The 20,778-nt window shown below is 38.4% G+C and overlaps 1 protein-coding gene and 1 long non-coding RNA gene across 2 annotated transcripts in view; one reads left to right on the forward strand and one right to left on the reverse strand.

Annotated features, from left to right (window-relative positions):
* Positions 1–17,018, forward strand: part of LOC119697459 (desmoglein-1-like) — a 30,294-nt gene extending 13,276 nt beyond the window's left edge. Inside the window, exons 9-15 of the mRNA XM_038128256.1 lie at positions 253–395; positions 544–762; positions 1,908–2,405; positions 4,492–4,640; positions 5,200–5,260; positions 6,731–6,939; positions 8,400–17,018. Of these exons, the coding sequence (XP_037984184.1) occupies positions 253–395; positions 544–762; positions 1,908–2,405; positions 4,492–4,640; positions 5,200–5,260; positions 6,731–6,939; positions 8,400–9,371 (2,251 nt within the window). The 3' untranslated portion in view covers positions 9,372–17,018. The remainder of the gene's footprint in view (positions 1–252; positions 396–543; positions 763–1,907; positions 2,406–4,491; positions 4,641–5,199; positions 5,261–6,730; positions 6,940–8,399) is intronic.
* The window catches only part of LOC119697462, a 69,835-nt gene extending 49,073 nt beyond the window's left edge, over positions 1–20,762 (reverse strand). The window contains exons 1-2 of the long non-coding RNA XR_005255853.1: positions 20,630–20,762; positions 20,314–20,463 (exon numbers count right to left, since the gene is read on the reverse strand). This is a non-coding gene — a long non-coding RNA (uncharacterized LOC119697462). The remainder of the gene's footprint in view (positions 1–20,313; positions 20,464–20,629) is intronic.
* Between the last annotated feature and the right edge of the window lie 16 nt (positions 20,763–20,778).

The following is a 20,778-nucleotide window of genomic DNA, read 5'->3' on the forward strand; positions in this document are numbered from 1 at the left end:
AGACTATGATGGCATTTTCAAAATAAAATGGGCTTCTACGCATTTGCTTTATTCCTAATTCTAATTTACTCCTAATTTTCTGGTCTACATCCTTTGGATCTACATGGATTTTGCTTGAACTGAGTGAAATGCAATAGTATCTAGCATAGCCAAAAAAAAATGCTCCAGAGTGCCAAATTTTATGTGCAAAATAAATATGTAATTCATACATTCATAACATAACGCTGAGTATTTTTACTTCACCAAACACAGATATAGTATAGGACGTGACCCAGCTGCCTGGTTCAGAATCAATCAGAACACTGGTGAAATCACACTGAACAAAGTTATTACCCGGGATTCCATCTATGTGGTCAATGGGCAGTACCAAGCAGAGGTTCTGGCTATCACCAGAGGTAAGAAAAGAGATTAAGTTTTCTGAAATAAACCCTTTGAATTCCAGATTTCTCCAAATGTTTTTTGTTGTTTCTAGTTTTCCAACCCGAACTGCATTGTTTATAGTATCACTATTCCCTTCTGACCACAAATACCTTCCTTTCACAGGGGTTCCTCGATATACTGCTACTGGCACCATTGTGCTTTCATTAGATGGCATCAATGCCAATTGCCCAACTATTAATACTGAAATGAGGAAAGTATGTATGAATTCCCCATCGGTGATTATCTCAGCAAAGCATAGGGATGGTGATCTCTATGCTACCCCCTTCACATTCAGCATACATGGTGAACCCCAGACTACATGGATTATCAGACGAATAAATGGTAAATTAACCTACATTTTATAACAGAATAAATGATAGCAATAAGCTCTTCTCTAAAATAACTGATTGGGATGTTACTTTATTAACAAACAAAACACTTTCTAGAATCTATTAAAATCTCAGTTAAATATGAATCTAAGAAGTTACTCCAAATTTGAATATATGCATGCGTACATATATATATAAGAATATTTAAATCAGAATTATTATATGTGTTACATTTTAAAGGAAACTGAAAATTTACTAGCAAAACTGTACTTTGAGTATAACTATGACAAGAGCCTTTACGGGTGTACACATGATGAAGTAAATCAAAAGGAATAATTTGACACTTTTTTATTTCTGTGTTATCTAAAAAATCCTAAGCATATCAAAAATCTCAAATTTGTTTATTAAAGTATAAACTTTATAGTTAGCAGAGCTTTACTTTCATGAGAGGCATATGAAAAGGGCAAATTAAGATTACAACTTTTTTAATTTATTGTACCAGTCACACCTACTTGTATTTTAAAGAAAATTGTTTTAGTCAGCGCCCAGGGAAGCTATGCCAGTTTCCTTCAATATAACATGACAAAATAATGAATTAATCAAATCCCATGCATTACTAAATGACAGAATTTGCATAACTTACTGTTTACATAGAAGACTACACTAAATGGCAAGTAGCACAATTGCAAGTATTCTTGAGGCTCCTACCTGTCCTAAACAGCTGCAAATATGTAATCCTAAATATTTTAAACCCACTGAAAAACTTTCTGAAAAACATGCATGAGTTCCTTGAGAGAGGAATAAGAAATGCATAAAACTTTCAACTTTTATCTTTACTATTGTGGGAATAAAATTCAGGAATCGCAACAGTGGAAATAAAAGATTTCATTTTCTCCTTTTGTATTTCTCAAGTTTAGAAGTGATAACTAGACCGATTTGTCTCAGGTTTTGCAAGACAAAAACCAAGCACAGATGAGTATTTTATGTTTCAGCTTTGAGTAAATACTGTAGATGCGTAAGTAGTCGAGGTGCTTAGAAACGGAACACTTTGTTTCATTCTGTTCTATGACTGTAATATACAAGTAGTACAGATTTTTAGAACACTTATAGTCAATACCTTCATCCAAATAATTTTCTCTTTTTTTTTTTTCCTCCAAGATTCCTCTGCAGAACTAGTGGGCCAGAATATAGACTTTTACCTTTACAGGATCCATGTTGTTGTAAGGGATAGCCAAGGGCGGCGCTGTGCTCGACCACACATAATTCCTGTGCAAGCTTGCCAGTGCGATAGTCGGAACTACTGCACCAGTGGGGCCACAAGAATAATTATCATTGGTGGTGGTGGTGGTGGCGCTGGTGGTGGTGGTGGCACTGCTGGTGGTGGTGGTGGTGGCACTGGTGGAGGAGGCCGGGAAGAGGGAGGACAACAAGGTGGTGGTGATTATGGCCAGACTAGACCTGGAGGAGGAGATTTTGAGGACCACACAGAATGGCAGGGTTATACTGATGGCTACGAAGGAGGTGAGGATGGATATACTGCTTCCACTGATGATGGTTATGCTGGAAATGAAAATTATGGCAGGCAATTCGAATCAAACACCACACTTAGTGCTGCTGCCATTGGCCTGATGTTCCTCGGTGGATTAATATTTGTTTGTGAGTATAAAATTAAGAAAACAATTTTTATTCTTTTTCTAAATAATGTAAAAAGTGCATTTTTTAATTCTTCTAAAATAAGGTTACTTTTCCAGTTGGTTCTTAATCCATTGGCTTCCATTGGCCATTTGACAGAGAAAAAAATTGTCTTTTAAACAAAAAGAATTTCCATAAATTTTATGTTATACATACATTTTTCATTCAAAATTAAGCATTTCCTTTCTAAGACTTGTTATCCAATTCTTAGACAAAGCTATCCTGTCACATTTTGCAATTTCTACTTCCATTACATTACTAGAAGAAATGGGCAAGTATCAGCTCCAAGTTGGGTATGAAAGGATCTAAAGAACAAGATTCCTTTGAACTCAAAGCCAGATTTCAGTAGCAGAACAATAAGTCATAGATTTTGAAACTTTTGGCTAGTCCTTCCAAACACTACATATAATAAAAAAACAGTAGCATTTATGATAACAGGATCAAAACAAGATGTTAATTCATTTGTCCTAGTATTCATGAAGAATTATGAGCTTCATGGGGTCAAGTTAGAATTTATACAAGTAATTATTTCTCAGACTACCACAATCATAGGTGATCAACCTTCTTTCATGGCCTGGGTATCAAATAATCATCATCTAAAATTTCCCATTGCAGAAATACTGACTACAAAACCTGAGGAAATGGATTTTTTTTCCCCTGATTTTTTGAGGAGGGGGGTTTGGTTCAGGTTTTGATCTTTGTTTAGTAGGAATCAACAAACAAAATTTTGAAGCTTCAAAAGGCTGTGTAATTTGTAGTCCCCAGATATCTTACAGGACAGACTGTCTTTCTGCCTTTGGAAATCTCCCCTCATAGTCTGGAGTAAATACATCCTTAGTCATGCTGTATGAGGCAGCACTTTGTACATAGTATAGTCCTTTCCCCTTTTCATTTCACTTTGATGTTCAAGTAATCAGAGGGCTGGAGCAACTCTCCTATGAAGACAGGCTGAGAGAGTTGGAACTGTTCAGCCTGGAGAAGAGAAGTCTCCAAAGGAAACCTTACGGCAGCCTTCCAGTGCCTAAAGGGGTTCTGCAAAACAGCTGGAAAGGGACTTTTTGAAAGGGCATGTTGTGACAGGACAAGGAGCAATGGATTTAAACTCAAAGACAGTAGGTTTAGGAAGAAATTCTTAACTGTGAGAGTGATGAGACAGAGGCACGTATTGCCCAGAGCAGTTGTGGATGCCCCATCCCTGGTTCAAAGCTGGGGTGGATGAGTCTTTGAGCAACATGGTAAGTGGAAAGTGTCCCTGCCCATGGCAGAGGGATTGGAACTAAATGGTATTTAAGATCTCTTCCAACCCAAGCCATTCTATGATTCTAGGAATTAATATTGCATTGCCTTTCTAAAATAAGCAGTGTTTTTGATGCTGGCCATTACAAGCATTCTGCAATTTCCAGCACCAAGTTCTTTAAACATCTAAGCATAATACAGCACTCTGGGAAACCTGACTCACTGTATGTAAACATTTGGTGAAATTAGGTCTTGGGGACTGCCCCTGCTGCTTTTTCAAATCAAGCATTATGTATATGTAATGTACAACTGGAGCCTTAGCCAATGATCACTGTAGTCAGGTGGACTCTCCACTGATTCTCATATGCCTATTATTACTAATGTGTATTTCTTTTCAATTACAATACTTGAAGAGAAAAATGTATGCTCCTCTATCTGGAAAGAATAGCACTGAATGCTATACCTAGCAACACTGGTTCTGTTTGTTTAATTTTAATATGTATGCAACTTATATTGGTTCAACTGAGACAGATCAAAGTCTGTTCCCAGGTGTATAAGCATAAATTCAGAGTAACAGCCCCACCCCTGTTTTGCTGCGCTATAACTAATGGTACAAATTATTCTGAATTTCCAAATACAGGTATCTCCATAAGCAGCTAATGATTCTAAAAGCCAGACTTGCAGGCTGCTTGGTTAGAAATATTTTAAAGGCATATTTTCAAAAGTTCATGAGCACCTGCCCTCTGGGGAGAGCAGCTATTCCTGTGAGGAAAAGACGTCCTAAATCGTTGTTTCCTGTTCCTTTCCTGTTAAGTGATTCCAATTTTGATGTCAATGAGCGACTGCTGTGGCTGTGGACCTGGTGCTGCAGGTGGAGTTGGAACTGGATTTGAACCTGTACCTGAATGTACAGAAGGGGCAATTCATCCATGGGGAATAGAAGGTGCACAGCCTGAAGACAGGGTCAGTACATCCCATGTTTCTAAAACCACAAGTAATTCATGAGTAAAGGCTGCATTTTTCTACAGAATGTGATAGCACTGTGTAATCTAAAACCAGTCTGGCATTGTCAACAATTGCCAGGAAGATATGAAAGGTGATGCTTAATTAACATTCAGTGATGGGGTTTATGTGTTTTAAGCAGTGGTTAAGTTAGTTTGGCACAACAGTTTGGTGCCACTGTTCCTTCAGATGAAGCATAATAACTAGCAAGCTTCTTCAGTGCAAGTTTAGGAAAAGGGAACACAAATCACCGTCACTGATCATTGTTCATGTCGACAAGGGAAAAAACTTGTAGTCTTGTTTTGGTTTGGTTTGGTTTGGTTTGGTTTGGTTTGGTTTGGTTTGGTTTGGTTTGGTTTGGTTTGGTTTGTTTTGCTTTGTTTGTTAATGGGGGTGGTGATAATGACTAACTATCGTTAACAGTTTGGACTGCTAATTCCTTAATATAATTCACAAAGTCTTGGTCTTCATATGGGAATTTCAAGGTAATCATTCAAGGAGTTAAAATGTTGTTTTCCAGGATGTCTCGCACATTCTTGCCCCAACAACCGCTGCAGGAGGTGATTTTGGTGAACCTTCTGGTAAGCAGATCCTTAAATCTTTTATAAATTATGCTGTCATAAAGCTGTCTTTCAGAACTTCATGCCTTCAGATTCATGGAGTCCTTTGGTTTCCCAGCTATTACCCTTCCAATCTCACTGCCAGTCTCACATCAGCAGATGATCAAACTCATGCTGGTAGGACCTCCAGTATGAAAAAATCTGGGGTTTGAGCTTTCGAACAGATTAATTTCTGCAAACTACACTTATTTTGAAATATCTTCCAAGGCTTTCAAATACCAGGCAATTTTTCTTCATCAACACAGCTACTGAATGGAGGGCCTTTTCAAGACATCAGTTTTAGCAGAAATCAATCTTTAGCCAGAATAAAAATATTTGCTTTCATAACTTGGGTAAAACCTTCAGTTCTTCCCAGTTTCCTGCTCCCTTCCCACAAGGGAGCATGTCAACTAGCCACTTAATTACCGACAATTTGTGTGTTAACCTAGACAAACTGATACATAACACAATAAATGTATGCTTCTGAGATAAGGTTCCTCTAGGAATTCAATGATCATAGAGAATAAGTCCAGCTGTGCAGTGCTACTTTATCCTTCTCCCCCATTCCTTACTTCAGAAGAGGAAGGAAGGCTGCTGGCACAGATCCATTTTCCCTAGCTTCTGACAGGAAGAAATGTTACTCTGCATGACAACCTCTCTGCTTACTATTTATTATACAAGAATATTTATTTATTATACTAGAATCTGTATACAGATTTCTCATTTCACAAAAACAAAAAATATATGTAATTTAGTCTATGTTTCCCAGCATAACCATAGTCAAGACTACTGTATGCAATTCTTTTATTATAATATTATTCTTTTATTATAATATGATTATTAAGAAAACTCTTTCCTTGTTATCATGGACTAAAAAAATACAAAGAAGATAAAATCCTGTAAGTATTACTTTGTAACTTATTATAAAGGCCATTTCCATTATGCATTATAAACTGGTGGTTATTTTGATCCATTGTTGTTCTCCCCTAAAAAATCTCACTACTTGAAAATGTGAAAATTTTTACAAAACTCTTTATTTTCTAAGTGTGTAAGGGGAAAAAAATGCAAATATGATCATAAATATGCATTTGTGCATTTGCATAGATAAACATTATCTGATTTTATAACACAAACCCCACAAAAGCATATATATACATTAGACAGAATAATCTGTCCAGTCAATAACAAAATAAATCACTGATTTTCTAAAACACATGCACACATGCTGCCTAGCCTCAGGAATAAAATCAAGTGCTTAGGTGTCGGTTAATATGTATATAATTGTTACTGCAGTTTCAAAGTTTGGTACCTACGCACGTGCCTGTGACTCAGATTGGTCTAAAAAACCTTTAGAAAACTCAGAAGTGGTCATTAGAACATTTGTAAAAACAACTGACAAATTGTGTGTAAAGTTTCACAGAGCACAGGAGGGATAACTTTTTCTGCTTTCAGAAATATATAATAACACATATGGAGGAGGAGGAGTAGTAGCTTCTGGTGTTGAAGAAACTACAGGTGTTGGCTACGGCACTGGCACTGGCTATGGAACAGCTGGAGGAATTTCTGGAACAGGGGAAGCAAAAGGGTCAATTGGAGGAACAATAAAAGAGTATCGAGAAGGAGGAGTGAACATGGCCTTCCTAGACAACTATTTCTCTGAGGTAATTAGATGCTATTCTTTGAGTTACATCTGTGAGCAGGCTTTCTGTTAGATTCTCCTTCCCAGGTTACACAGTGGAAATCCAAATTAATTCTACTCAAATTGAAACTTCCTTGCTATAAGACTGCTGTGAGAGCAAAGGTGATCACACTGGTAGGAAAAGTTACAACACTAGTACTCTCTTTGAGCTGCTGCCATAGTAGGTAGATTGTTCAACAGCCTTTTTGTAAAATTGATGGACATAATGCGGGTCGAGGTAGGAAGTAATTAAATTATTTCAACTTCATAATTACCCACCCAATTTATATATTTTCAACCTTTCTCAGTGTAAAAATATTTAATAACTTTTTGGAGTTGTTAACTCCTACTTCCTGTACAGTTTGTTTGATGAAGTCATTTTAATCCTGAACGAACTTTAAACATCAGTTCTTCCTTATTTTTATTGTCATTTCTGCTCCCTAAAAGACTTGTGAACTACCAGTGACACCAATATGCAATTTTTCAATTGGCAACACCTTAATTCGCCTTTACATATGGGATTAGAAAAATGGTATGGAATTTACATTATTAAGGGTTTCATGGGCTATATTTTTATTCATATGCATGAACTGTGAGGCATAAATGTTATAATTGCATGTCACCAAAATATCAATTAAGATATAAAAATTTCTGTATTTCAAAATCTAAACAAAGTTCAGTGGAGGAGAGAACAGAGCAGTCCTGACATCCTGAGCATGGATTTCTCCCAGACTGCAATCCTCCTGCCTTGGCCTGAAGCACTATGTATTAATTGTCTGCCAGCCATAGGCCTCCACATACTACTGCTATCCTCCTGGACCATCTCAATTCCCAAACTCTCTGACTCTCCCTCCCAGGCCTCCCCGTCCATCCTTTTCCACTTCCTCCAACCCCACTCTGCACTCACTTTAAATTTTCCTCTTTCCTGCCTGATCTCTTTGCAATGACCACTCCAGGATCCAAAATATCATTCCCACTTGGCAATTTCCTTCTTGCTCAAAATGGACTCCCCTCTGGCCTCACCAAGTCTACCCACTGTGGACAATCCTCCATCCCATCTCCTCTTTCCTGGTCTTTTCATTGCTACCATTGCCATCCTGCTTCAATCCTCTTCCTACCACTTTGTTCAGATACTGCTGCCCAAAGAAGGCATCTGTTTGCCTGTCCCTTTTGTCCCATAGACAGATACATTGATGACAGACCAAATTCAAGATGCTACATGTCAGCAGAAACAAGAATAAATAAACTTATTTAAAGGTTAAAAAATGTTGATGGTGTAGTCTGTCCTGTTGATGTCCTATTTTTCAAATCAGGTGGGCCTTACCGTGGTTAGGGAAACTTTACTGTGGTTTGAGTATTCACGGTTAAAACCTAACAAAATTCACTCTGTTATTCTGTTCTTTTCTCTTTTTTTTTTCATTTTTTTGTTTTTGTAAACTACAGAAAGCATTTGTGTATGCAGATGAAGATGAAGGTCGGCCAGCAAATGACTGCCTATTAATTTATGATCATGAAGGAGTCGGTACTCCTGTTGGCTCCGTGGGTTGCTGCAGCTTTATTGGAGAAGATACAGATGAAACATACTTGGATACATTAGGACCAAAATTTAAGACCCTAGCAGAGATCTGTCTGGGCAAAGAGATCGAACCTTTCCCTGATGCTAACCCACCCTGGCCAGGCGTCAACATTCCCTTCCCCAGTCCTGAGAGTGATCTAAACCTCCCGCCACCGGGCACCACCATCGTTGTCAATGGAAGTGCACCTATGCCTCCCCCCGCTGGCACTACAACGGTTGTTACTGAAAACACCTACACATCTGGGACAACCATACAGCCCCCAAGGCCAATGCCGGATCCCTTGCTCCATGGCAACATGACGGTGACCGAGACCTACACCTCCAGCTCGCCCTCTCTTTGTGTTGACCCTCTGCGTGCATCCAACGTCGTTGTGACAGAGAGGGTTGTTGGGCCTGCGTCTGCCTCTGATTTGCGCGGCATGCTAGATATCCCAGATCTCACAGAGGGCTCCAACGTTATCGTCACGGAAAGAGTAATCGCGCCTAACTCCCGACTCCCGGCATCTCTGAGCATTCCTGATTTGGTAGATGGGTCAAATGTTGTAGTGACAGAAAGGGTGTTCAGGCCTGCCTCCGGCATGCCGGGCAGCCTAATAAATATTCCCTCAGAGTTATCCAATGCCCACAACGTGGTGGTCACAGAGAGAGTAGTGTCAGGGGCTGGGATGAGCAGCCTGGGAGGAACAAGCCTGGGAGGAGCAAATCTGGGGGGCCTGAGCAGCACAGGTCAGATGCTCAGTGCCGAATGTCATCTTGGTCAGGGAATGGGCACAGCATCTCCAGGCACCTCCCGGAGACGAGTGACAAAGTACAGCACTGTGCAGTACTCCAGTCAGTAAGGCCTCTGCTGGCACCCCTTCCTGCTGAAATCGCCATTTGCACCAACACTCATTAGCTGCCACCCATCAAGAATATTGTTATTATTTATAACTAAGAAATAGCGCTAAAATTTCAGGGGTTCCTGCTTGTGTAAGGATCTCTGACGGGTGCCCCATTTTGAGGTCAAATGCACTTTGTCAGTGAAGGGAAAATACAAGCTAGCTTTAAATTTCTTTCTTTCTCTCCACCTAGCACTGAAAGTGTATAAAGAGACTAGTATTTTTGGAGAGATATCTGATTACCGAGGAGAGCACTGAGAGGGGATCCTTGTGTGCACACAGCATGAATTAACGTCGTACAAAAGCATGTTAATATTGTGTACAGCTGAGTGATCTCTCACAATAAGCAGATTTGGGTTAATAGGCCCTCACTGACAAGAGAGGAAAAGAATGTAGTTAATAATTAGTCAACTCAAGACTAAATAAGCACTTTCAAACGCATCATTTTACTTTGTATGTAATTCAAGAAGCGCTACAAAACGGCACTTTCAACCATTTCTCCCATCACCAACAATAGTTATAAATAATAATTATATAAACATAACACACCTCCATTGCTTTCTGAAGTTCTCAGTAAACAAACACCCTGACACAGCCTACCATACTGTTCCTGTCATGGTGAGGAGCGATTTGTCACAGCTGGTGCTGCCACATTGACACTGTCACCCAAGAAGATGTTGGCTTCATCCTTTCTCCATTGCCATTACGGCTTTGCTTAAATCTAAAAGGACTTCAGTGACAACCAGGAACTCTTAGTCAGATTTTTGTGCCAAACTATGACTACCATTTAAATTGCCAGTGTCAGGTTTTATTAAGAGGTCTATTATATACTGTGCCAATTCTCATCTCACATACTGATAAGAAAAGAAAATCTTGGAAGCTTTGTGATGTAAGGAGGCAATAGCAAGTATCATATTACTGACACTGGTAGCAGAAGTCTTCCTGAAAAGAAAAAAACACTTGGAAGCAATATAAATTTGCTAATAAGCAATGTGGAGAATTTTTATTTCATATGTCAATGTATTTTGCATTGATATTTTGAAAGTTTATTTGAATGTATTAATTGAAAAAGTCTTTATGAGTTTATAAACTTAATTAAATCTGGCTTTTATTTTCCCAGAAAAACAGCTCTGCTGGACTCTGTTATTCTAATAATACCTTAACATGTCTTAGAATATGATCTGAAGGACCAAAATACTGAAATATATCTTTTATCTCATTTTATTTCTGTATCATATGTATAGTAACCATAGCACACCCAACATTGCTTCAGTGTAAATAAAATACAGTTATAGGGAGGGACTAGCTATTTTTGCTAGACCACCAAATCCGTAGTTTTACTGCAAATTTTGCTTCTTTGGCTTTGACAGATAAGTTAGTGAAAAATTTAAGAGTTGTCTGTGAACCTCCCACTCTATAAAATGGAAAAGAAACTCAATTGTGTATCCAGACTAACTTACCTCAGAAGGAACGGATTACCAGTTTCTGAGTCTGATACCAAGAAAAGATTTCTTTAAAGATGTTTTTGGAAATGCAACTAGATTTACTGTCAACCACAGCCTGCAGTGCCCCCTGAGTCAATGCCACTGTCAACATCAGTAATCCCTAGGAGTCATGACCAAATCCAAGGCTACCTCCAGGAAAGGTCCCTTCCATAGCTTCAGGGTCTTTTCTACAGCAACTGAACATGCTAGATGCTCTCCCCATAAAATCTGACATATTGCTGGTTTTGCTTCTATCTGTAATCTTGATTATCTTAAATATCACTAAAATTGCATTGACTTCAAAGGGATTAGTCTTCCCTATAAGTTATGTACCAAGTGTAATTATGGTTTCTGGAACCATTCTTTAAAGAAGGAAAATAGGTACTAATATATAAAGCTTTTATATCCTTTTACATCTTGAGAATTTTTGCAGAAGTTCACTAAAATGCTGACAAACTCCCTTTCATTTTGCTAACTACCTGTTTACATTAAAAAGCAAATATTTAAAATACATATTACTATCTGGTATACAAAAAGCCTATGTAATACAGCCAAACCCCTCTAGAAAATATTGTAATGTAAAAAAAGAAAGTTAAGTCTAGTGTAAATATTTCCATAATCATCTTAAGCAAATCAGAAATACTTTTCTGAATTGTGTTCAAAGTAATGAAACTAGTCTTCAGGAGCACATGCTGAATTCCTTGAACAGGAATGCTGTGTGAAGTATGAGTGTCTGAACTATGGTCTCTTGCATGTCTAGAAATAGGGGAAGAATGAATAGGAAAAAAATAGAGAAATAGAAAACTAATAGAAAAATAGAGAAAAATGTTGTTTCAAAGGACAGATTTTGATTTTGTGGTGGTTGTCTACTTCTAGTACTATCTTTTACCAACTCTATTAATTATTATGTAATACAACTTCTTGAAGTATTTCTAGCATCTTTTAATATTGGTTTCTCACAACAAACAGCAATTGCATTATCCCGTGCGCTTCTGAATATTAAGTCCTATTGTTGTGTAATTTTTACAAACTTCCTAAAAATTGTTTTCTTAGTGAATTGAGGATTCTTTAAGGTTCAAATCTTTTAGATTCAAATTGTGGAAGAAAAAATGCATGTGAAGATGTGAACAAATACTTGGTTCATTAAAAATTCTGTTCAAATTCTTTTTCTAGCTTTATTGTTTAAAAAATAGCATATAGTTTAATTCTGGCCAGCAGACATTAGTTTTGTTTCTTTTCTTCCAGTTGTAATTTAAAAGCCTGTTTGCTGTCTTACCTTTAATCGTACTGTTTAATAATGAAGAAGGAATGGTTTTCAGGGAAGAAAGACAGTGGTGATATCAGTTCTGCTCTAAACCACTCAAGAGAAATGCTCTGACTTAAAGTCAGCAACATGCAGTACCAAGTGTATGGCTTGCTTTTTTTTTTTTTTTTTTTACTCGGGTTTATTTGGGAATAGGATCCTACAGTTTTAAACAGGCTCAGTGAGATCTTGGTATGATGAGAAGTATACTGACATGGAAGAAAACAGAGCCACAAGCTGCTGAGGGTCTCGTTAGATTTCTATCTTAGGAGCACTGTCTCAATTTGAACTGCAAGTTTCAATACTTTTTACTTTGTCCTAATTCTGTAGTAATAAATAACACTTTTAAACAGTTGTGAGCAGCACTTACTATGCGCAACATGAAAAGGCCACACAATTTAAGCACCAGTTAAAAAAAATTCTGCCATTTTGCTTGAATTAACATAACTGCATAATTCAAATGCTCCTCAATGATGAGTCACCAAATGCATCATTTTAATTTTATTTAAAATATAAGTAATATTACTGTGGGCTTGTGTTTTCATAAATAAAAATATTAGAGGTTTGTTTGTAATAATTTCTGAATGGCACTGAAAAAATACAATAAATGATCATTTGGAACATCATGTTTTACATAGAGTGGCTCAGAATATTTTTTCTATTTATCAGTGGGAAATACAGTTTCCTTAAAACTGATGGGTTTTTTAAGAAAAAAAATCTCCTTCTTTCATGAAAATAAAAAATTGAAGGTGTTGATTTAGAAAGTCAGGCAATTCCAAAACAAAATTATTTCATGTGTCAAATTGACTACAATATTTTATTTCAGGTTGTCAAGCAGAAATGTGTGTCCGGTCTCACAAGAATTACAGTACAATTTCCTCAACCCATCATTCTCTGCATTGTTCTCTCTCTTTAGACAGCCTTTTCTGTGATACCCTTCTGTCCTGCAACTCTGAAACAGTGCTTCAGAGGAGCTATAAATTAATGCTGGACTACAAGCCACAGAGAGAAGGACAGCAGAAGTCTCTAGAAACACGGTATTTGGGCAGCACAGGCATCACAGGTACATTCAGTGCATATTGGTCAGAATGAGTTGAACCAAGGAAAACACTTTGGTTCTAAAATCAAATTTCTTTCTAATATTCCAGATCGGTGTTCACGACAATAATTATTTTTTGTACAGAGATTTTTTTCAAAAATTTTTATCTGAACTCAGTAAAGTACTGCTTTGAAAAACAGTATCATGTATTAAGCAAATGTCATCTAATCTATCATTTTATTTTACCTTAGCACTTTGACATCTTATTTCTGCAGTTTCATACAGAATGATTATGGGCACTCATACATATTTCAGATAATGATTTCAGTGTCTTTTCAGGAAGTTAAAAGAAAAGAATGTCCATCTTCAAATTTATAGCAACTTTGCTATCAGTCTGATGATGCTGCCAATTCCAGTGCAACAAAGATAATGTATCATTTCTCTTTAGTGTATTTAGAACCTGCCTAAACAGAAATGAACCAAAGCTATGTTACACATCAGTTTTTATGCTCAAGCAACTTGAGCTGAAATATATGGGAGTACTGATACAAGTCAAAAATGGGTCAATAGAAAATGTTATTTAATATTCCAAGCGCGCTTAAATTTTTGAAAAAGGAGAATATGACAAAATTACAACTGATGGCAGTGTTAGATGCATGTTTGTATAAAGATGAATCTGTCATGCTTTCTTATTGTGACCATATGTTAAATAGCATCTTGTAATTCAGGATACAGTGAAATAAGTTATGAAAAAGAACAGTCACAAAATGACAACTTAGGAAACAAAAGCTGCTTAGTTGACACCCGTCACATATCCTGACTTCTGATGTTCCTCATGTGCTCTTGGGCTTACGTGCAAATTCAGATAGTTGCCAGTTTAATTTTTTATTTTTTCTACTTTTTGGGAAAGCTCTAAAGAACAACAACAAAAGCAACAACAAAAAATATTATTACTATTTACTTACTAATTACTATTACTACCCTATTATATTAGGCTTCCTTGCAGATCCTTCATTAAAGATTGGTTTCAAGCCAGTCAAAATCTAGGTAAAACAAATGAGTTTTTTACCTGCAGGCTTTGATTTTACAGTTTTCCAGTACCAAAGATCTAGGCAAGGGTCTGTTCCTCTGCCAGTTACTGCAGGCTCAGGCTGTCAGGGAGGTGAATTGTGACACCAGAACAGGACTCAAGAGACAAAGGCTCCCCAGGATTCCCTACAGGATCTTGGTAAGTTGTTTAATTTTTCTGAATTTTCAATAAATTTTCTTTGAAAAGGGGAATTGCAAATTAATCTCTTCCCCTTAGGAATATGATTACAAATTCATCAATGACTGCAAGATGCTCAGGCGTTAAGGTGTTTTGGTAACCCCCATAAATACGTTGTCAGCCATGTGCCTGAAGCACATATGCAGAGGGACATCTGGAGTCTTTGATGTTGAATGTCTATTATATGAATGCTATTTGACTGTAAAATCCACTCTAGATCAAATGTTTGAATATAAATAGCAAAATAACAGCTATTGGACATGCAAAATTTATAAATACTAGTAGGAAAGTAATGCTTTTCTTGTGTTGTTTCTGGATATGTACATCTGGCTTTTATCGTTTTGACCTTCTTAGTTAATATATAACTGAATAAAAGACACCATGGTAAGCTGTAAGCACCCCAAGAGCCTTAGAAAGGGACTGGGAAAATTCATGTGTAACAGGTCAACAAATACAAACTAAACTGGAATAAAGGGGGAAAAGAGAGGGGGAAAAAATTCTAATTCTGGGAAGTGCTTTAGACCACAGCACCATCCATTCAAGAAATTAAAGAAAAAATAAGTGCACACAAAGTTATAAGGTCAGAGTTTACAGCAACCTTCCAGTACCTGGAGAGGGCCTACAAGAGAGCTGGAGAAGAACTTTTTACAAGGGCATATAGTGATAGACAATGAAGAGTGGCTTTAAACTGAAAGAGGGTTTAGATTAGATATTAGTAAGAAAATCTTTATTGTGACAGTGATGAGACACTATGCCCCATCCCTGGAAATGTTCAAAGCCAGGCTGGTTGGGGCTTTGAGTAACCTGATCTAATGGAAGGTGTCCCTGCCTCTTTTTGCAGGGCTGCTCTCTGGTCTTTCCTCTCCCAGTTTATACTTGTGATCAATTTTACTCCATCCCAGGTACAGAATCCACCATTTCAACTTGTTAAATTTTATTCCATTAATCACTGCCCAATACTCCAATCTATCTAGATCTCTCTGCAAGTCATCCCATCCAGGGAGCTGAAACTAGATGATCTTTAAGGTCTTAAGATTCTGTTATTCTACATCCCCAATCACTAATAAACAGCACCTAACTACATCAGCAGCCCCTCTCATGTCACCAGGAGATGCTGAATAGGAAAGCCTGGTGCTTTAAAGGACTGGAGCTCACTGTCCCATCTAACTTGCTTATGTTTTATTCAGTCAAACTTGAATAATGCAAATGCAAACTGAAGAGATCAGTTCAACAGATCAATTCTAGCACTATCTTTCCTGACAAATGGCCATCCTAACCCTAAGAATTTCCAGAAAGGAGGATTCAACAAGCTCCCAGTTGTCTTTTTGCTCCTACTGGAAAGTTCAACTGATAGTTTACTTAAATCTTCCTTTACTGCAATTTGTCATTCTTTGCAAATGCAGAGAGCACATAAGTCCTTTCTAATGTAACTTTTAGAAATCACGGACTCAAAATCAGGGATTGGTTTGGAAGGCTTCTTAAAAGATTTTCTAGTCCAGTCTCTCGGGCTTGTGATTAGTGCCTTAGTGAAGTTTCCTCCAGTTTCCAGCCTAAACTTCAGGTCAGTTGATATCTGGCTTTCTGCCTGCATTGTTCTTCAGTTGGAGCCCTCTTTTCTTTGCTAAACCAGCCCTTTCTAAGGTTACCTACCGACATAGCGCAGAGGCACACACAATAGTTTTACATTTATTAGCTCATATGCCTCAGTTGTTACAGGAAAAATAATAGAATAATACTCTTTTTCTTCTGAGACTGGGAATATCACATTCCTGACTCTACAGTCCCTGAAAACTTACACTGTACCATTGCAGCTAAGACTGGACTTGACAGATTAGAGTAAGAACAGCAGATTTTTTCCAAGGCGCAACTTTTCAAAATTATCTTTCTGTTGAATACAGTTCAGTTGTTCAGCACTGATGAAAATTCACAGACCAAAAGGAGGCTAATATTTCTACTTATGCCCAACACAAGTATAATATGGGAAAGGAGTGGTTGCAGAGCAGCCTGCAGAGGGGGATTGGGGGTGTTGGCTAGCAGGAGGCTCAGTGGGAATCAGCATTGCCCTGGCAGCCCTGAGAGCAACCCTCAACCTGGGGTACATCAAACACAGCACACCCAGTCAGTCTTAAAAGGAAATTATTCCATTGTGTTCAGTGTTGGTGTGACCTCACTTGGAGCACTGTGTGCCCCACACAACCTAAGAACGATGTGAAGGTCTTTAATGTGTCCAGAGGAGAACAACTAAGCTGGTGGAAGGAATGTTCTAGGAGAAGTGTCTGAGGACTGTGGGTTTGTCTAGCTTCGAGAGAAGAAGGCTAAGGGGCAGCCTCTTTACTTCCTACCTCTCAAAAAGAAGTGAAGAGGGAGGGGTTGATCTATTCTCCCTGCTACCCAGTGACAAGACCTGTAAGTTCTACCAGGGGAGTTTCAAACTGGACATCAGGAAGCATTTCTTTAATGAGAGGCTTAATGAGAGTTAAAACACTGGAACAGGCTTCCTGGAGAGATGGTTGATGCCCCAAGCTATCAATAGTTAAGAGGCTTTTCAACTGTGCTCTTAATGGCATGCTGTAGCTATTGGTCAGCCCTGGAGTGGTCAAGCAGTTGGACTGACTGTTGTAGGTCTCTTCCAGCTGAACTATTCTATTTAATTCCATTTATTTTATTCTATTCTACTTGCTGCACAGCAGAGCAGTCTTTTATTTGTATGTATCTAAATGCTCTCTGTCGTGAGTTTTCCCAGAAAGAGAACCACACCACCTCGAAAAAAGTCTACAGGCAATTTCAGAGCAGTGCCAGTTGCTACACAGGGAAAGCAACAAAAGGGTTACTCTGCCACGCCTTGTTCACACACACATAAAAGACAGTATATCAGGCTGTCAGTAACAAAACGCCTGTGTTCAGGGCAAGGATCTGGCCGGGCTATTTTACAGCTCTGCCAATCCCACAGCTTGCACCTCAGCAGGCTTACTCATTTCCACAGCTGCACCTGGCACCTGAAAAGTTAAACAACCTCGCCACACCATAAAAGAAAGAAAAAAAAAAAAAAAAAAGAAAAAAAAAGAAAAAAAAACCAGGCAAGTAGCAAATAAGCAAATAGAACAATGCATATAAGGGAAAGAGCTGAACAGAGAAAGATAAGGAGAAAGCAGTTAAGTGAGAGAGAGAAGGTAATGCAAAAGAAAGGGGGGGATAATTCCGGCTTGAATTTGTTTAAGGCGCATGACAGGAGGCATGGAGAATCAAAAACATAGTTCACCCACACAGGAACAACAATGACTCCATTTTTAGAATGCCAAATGTTTGCTTAAAGTATCAAATCCTGGTGCTAATCTACTCTCCTCGGAGCATTTTTGCTCTCAAAAAAAAAATGCAGGTGCTTGGTTGTAGTGAGCATTTTGAAGCTGGTGACTGTACCTATTGCAATTGCTCCGGTTTCAAGAGCTGTCTGGGTGTTAGAAACCCTCTGTGATGTGTATAAATCCACTACCTATTTTAAATAAATAAATGTTATTTTGATATATCTGTGCAATACCCTGATACATTGCTTTCTACTGGGATCTGTTCCCAAAAAATGAGTGGCATCTGCAACCACAATGCAGTAAAGACTCTTTAAACTATGCAGAAAAGATTAATGACAATCTCAAACAACGCAAAATATTTGCATAATAGCTTAATGTGAATATAAATGAATTTCAACATTTCATTACTAAGAATATACACTGGGTTTTCCAACTTAACACCATTTGCTAGGTACCACATTTGTCTTATTTAGTTGAATCACTTGTCAAAAAGAAGAAACTGTATTGTTCTAGAAAAAACAACAAGAAAAACCACAATTGTTGTAAAGTTAGCCTTGCTTTTGTAAGAAGCAGAGGTGGACTCTGGTGGTCTGATCAAGCACATCCTTGTCCCCCTCCCCAGGAAAGCCAGAAGTTTCCTCGCACTGCTGTAAGGAAGATTAGTCAGTATGAACAGGGAGTGGCAGGCAGAGCTGGGGGAAGGGCAAGGTTTCAAGGGAGTTACCAAGATCCAGCCACTATGGCAATAGTGTGATAGTAACTTTCTAGAATAGTGTGCTTACAACTATTATTCCTGATTACAACTATTATTCCTGAGAGCAAACACTCTCCCTCCTGACAAAGGTTTGGCTGTTTTGGATGATAATTAATTGCTGTTAAAAGTTTAGACATTTTTTTAGATGTTTGTACTTCGAGAAAACAGCAACCTGGTGCATGCCTCACACCTTGAAAGCCCCTCTCTTCACCAGGCACCAAGAAGGGCTCAGCTGCTTTTATGGTTTGAAAAATCAAAGATTAACTTTCTCTTTGTTCTGCGGTGTCGGCGAACTCTGAATTTCTGCTGTCCCCACCGGGAAAACAAAGATCTAATACTCAATGGATCCTCCCTATAAAACTGATTGTAGGGACAGAACTGCAGCCTGGTTGTGGGAGGAGGAGTGTTTAGCTGCTGCCAGGTTAAAGTGAGGGAAAGACAGAAAGAAATTCAGCCTCAATGGTTGCTGACACACTTACTAGCTGTACTAAAACAAAATCTATACTGTTTGACATTCTTTTTCTAACAGCAGGATAATTATTTTTGTAAAATAGGGATCACAGAAGTTTTTCATACAAGGCAGCCAAATTAAAGAGAAAAAAAAAACCAACAAACAACATTTTTATAATAGTTGAGGTTCTTGTAGGATGTCCAGGACATGTAGCTGACCCACACTTTAGCCATAAACAACTTAAGAGCAGACATCTAAGCTCAAGATAATTTACAGAAGAGCTCCTGTGCTATTGAGCTCCAGGAAAAGATTATTCTATTCATTTTTCCTGTAAGCACATATGACTTCAAAGGGAAATCAACACTAAGAATTTTTCAAAAGAAATTCATTTAGGTTTTTACTCCACCATATCAGCATTTAAAGATGGCAAATAGTTGTAAATATATATATATTATCTCATTAACAGTGTGCTGGATCAGCAATGAAAAACTGTTTCAGAACTCCACAAAGCAACCTGCAGATTGAAAAGAAAGCTGCAAATCATGGTTTTTCTGTTACAGCCTTTTGATGTAAAGAAATACTTGACCATTAGTCTAGGAAATGTAATATACATCTGAAAGCAGAATCTACTTCTAAATCACCAAATTAAAAGGGTTGCAATGTGAATGCTCTCCGAGACATGCTCTGCCTCATTTATTTCAAACAGGAATAGCTAAAAGAAAACTTCACAGTACTTCTATAACCATTAGCTGCAGTAGCTACAACAGCTGTTAAACCTGGGCCAAAATACAGCCCTGTCCTCCAGATCCTGAAGAAGAATCCTCACAAGATCTCAGTGTGTATTGCTGTGTGAACATGCATAGTTCTGTGTGGTTATGAAGTGATCAGTCCAGCACAGTGACTCGGTGACAGAACAAAGAAGGCATGCAAAAGCCCTTAATACTATGCATTTCACATATATTGGCTCATTTACGCCTTTTGTTTTCTTTAAATTTAAAAGACAACTATCTTTATGCAGGGGTATCAGCAAACTCCATAAAGTGGTATATTATTCTTCTGTGTCAATAACACCAACAGATATATGTCACTTCAGAAAAACTTTTGAGGTAAAGTTCTTCCCCTAATGACGGCCATAGAAATTATAACTGTCGCAACTGACATTGAATTATTTATTTTGCATTGTTACAACATGCAATAAAGGTACATAATGTCATTGGAAAGACCCCCCTGAGGCTGGTTCCCCTCTCGGACCCCAATAGTATCACAAATAGTATCATAACCAGCAGGTTCTGAAGTTACTCACCACAACTGAGTGTGATCCTGGAAAGATTAACCAGGTAACGGCCTCAGCAGAGAGGATGTACAAGAAAGCACGTTTAATTGTTGCACCATCGTGAAGAATCAGTTATGCCTTCGTAAGCATCAATTAATAAGGTGTATCCAGGAAAGATCTCTGCCAGATAAGAGTAGGAAGAATATGGCTCGTGGCGTATAAAAAAAATGAGGATTACAGGGAAACTTGTCCTAAAAACGCCCACAATTTTATTTCCCCCTGAGACTGCGCTCCCCCCTAGCAATTACTCCTTAATGCATCGGTTCGCTGTCGCAGCCCTGCGCACCTCCTGCACGCTCCGGCTCGCCTTCCTCGGCGGAAGCGGGGCAAACAAACCGCAAACTCAGGGCGCCCTGGGGAAGCCGGGGCCCGGCGCTCCGAGGGCTGTCCCGTGCAGCCGCCGCGGGCCGGGCCGGGCGAGGCGCGGCCGGGACT

The sequence above is a fragment of the Motacilla alba genome, chromosome 2 (assembly GCF_015832195.1).
Source record: "Motacilla alba alba isolate MOTALB_02 chromosome 2, Motacilla_alba_V1.0_pri, whole genome shotgun sequence".
NCBI lineage: Eukaryota > Metazoa > Chordata > Aves > Passeriformes > Motacillidae > Motacilla > Motacilla alba.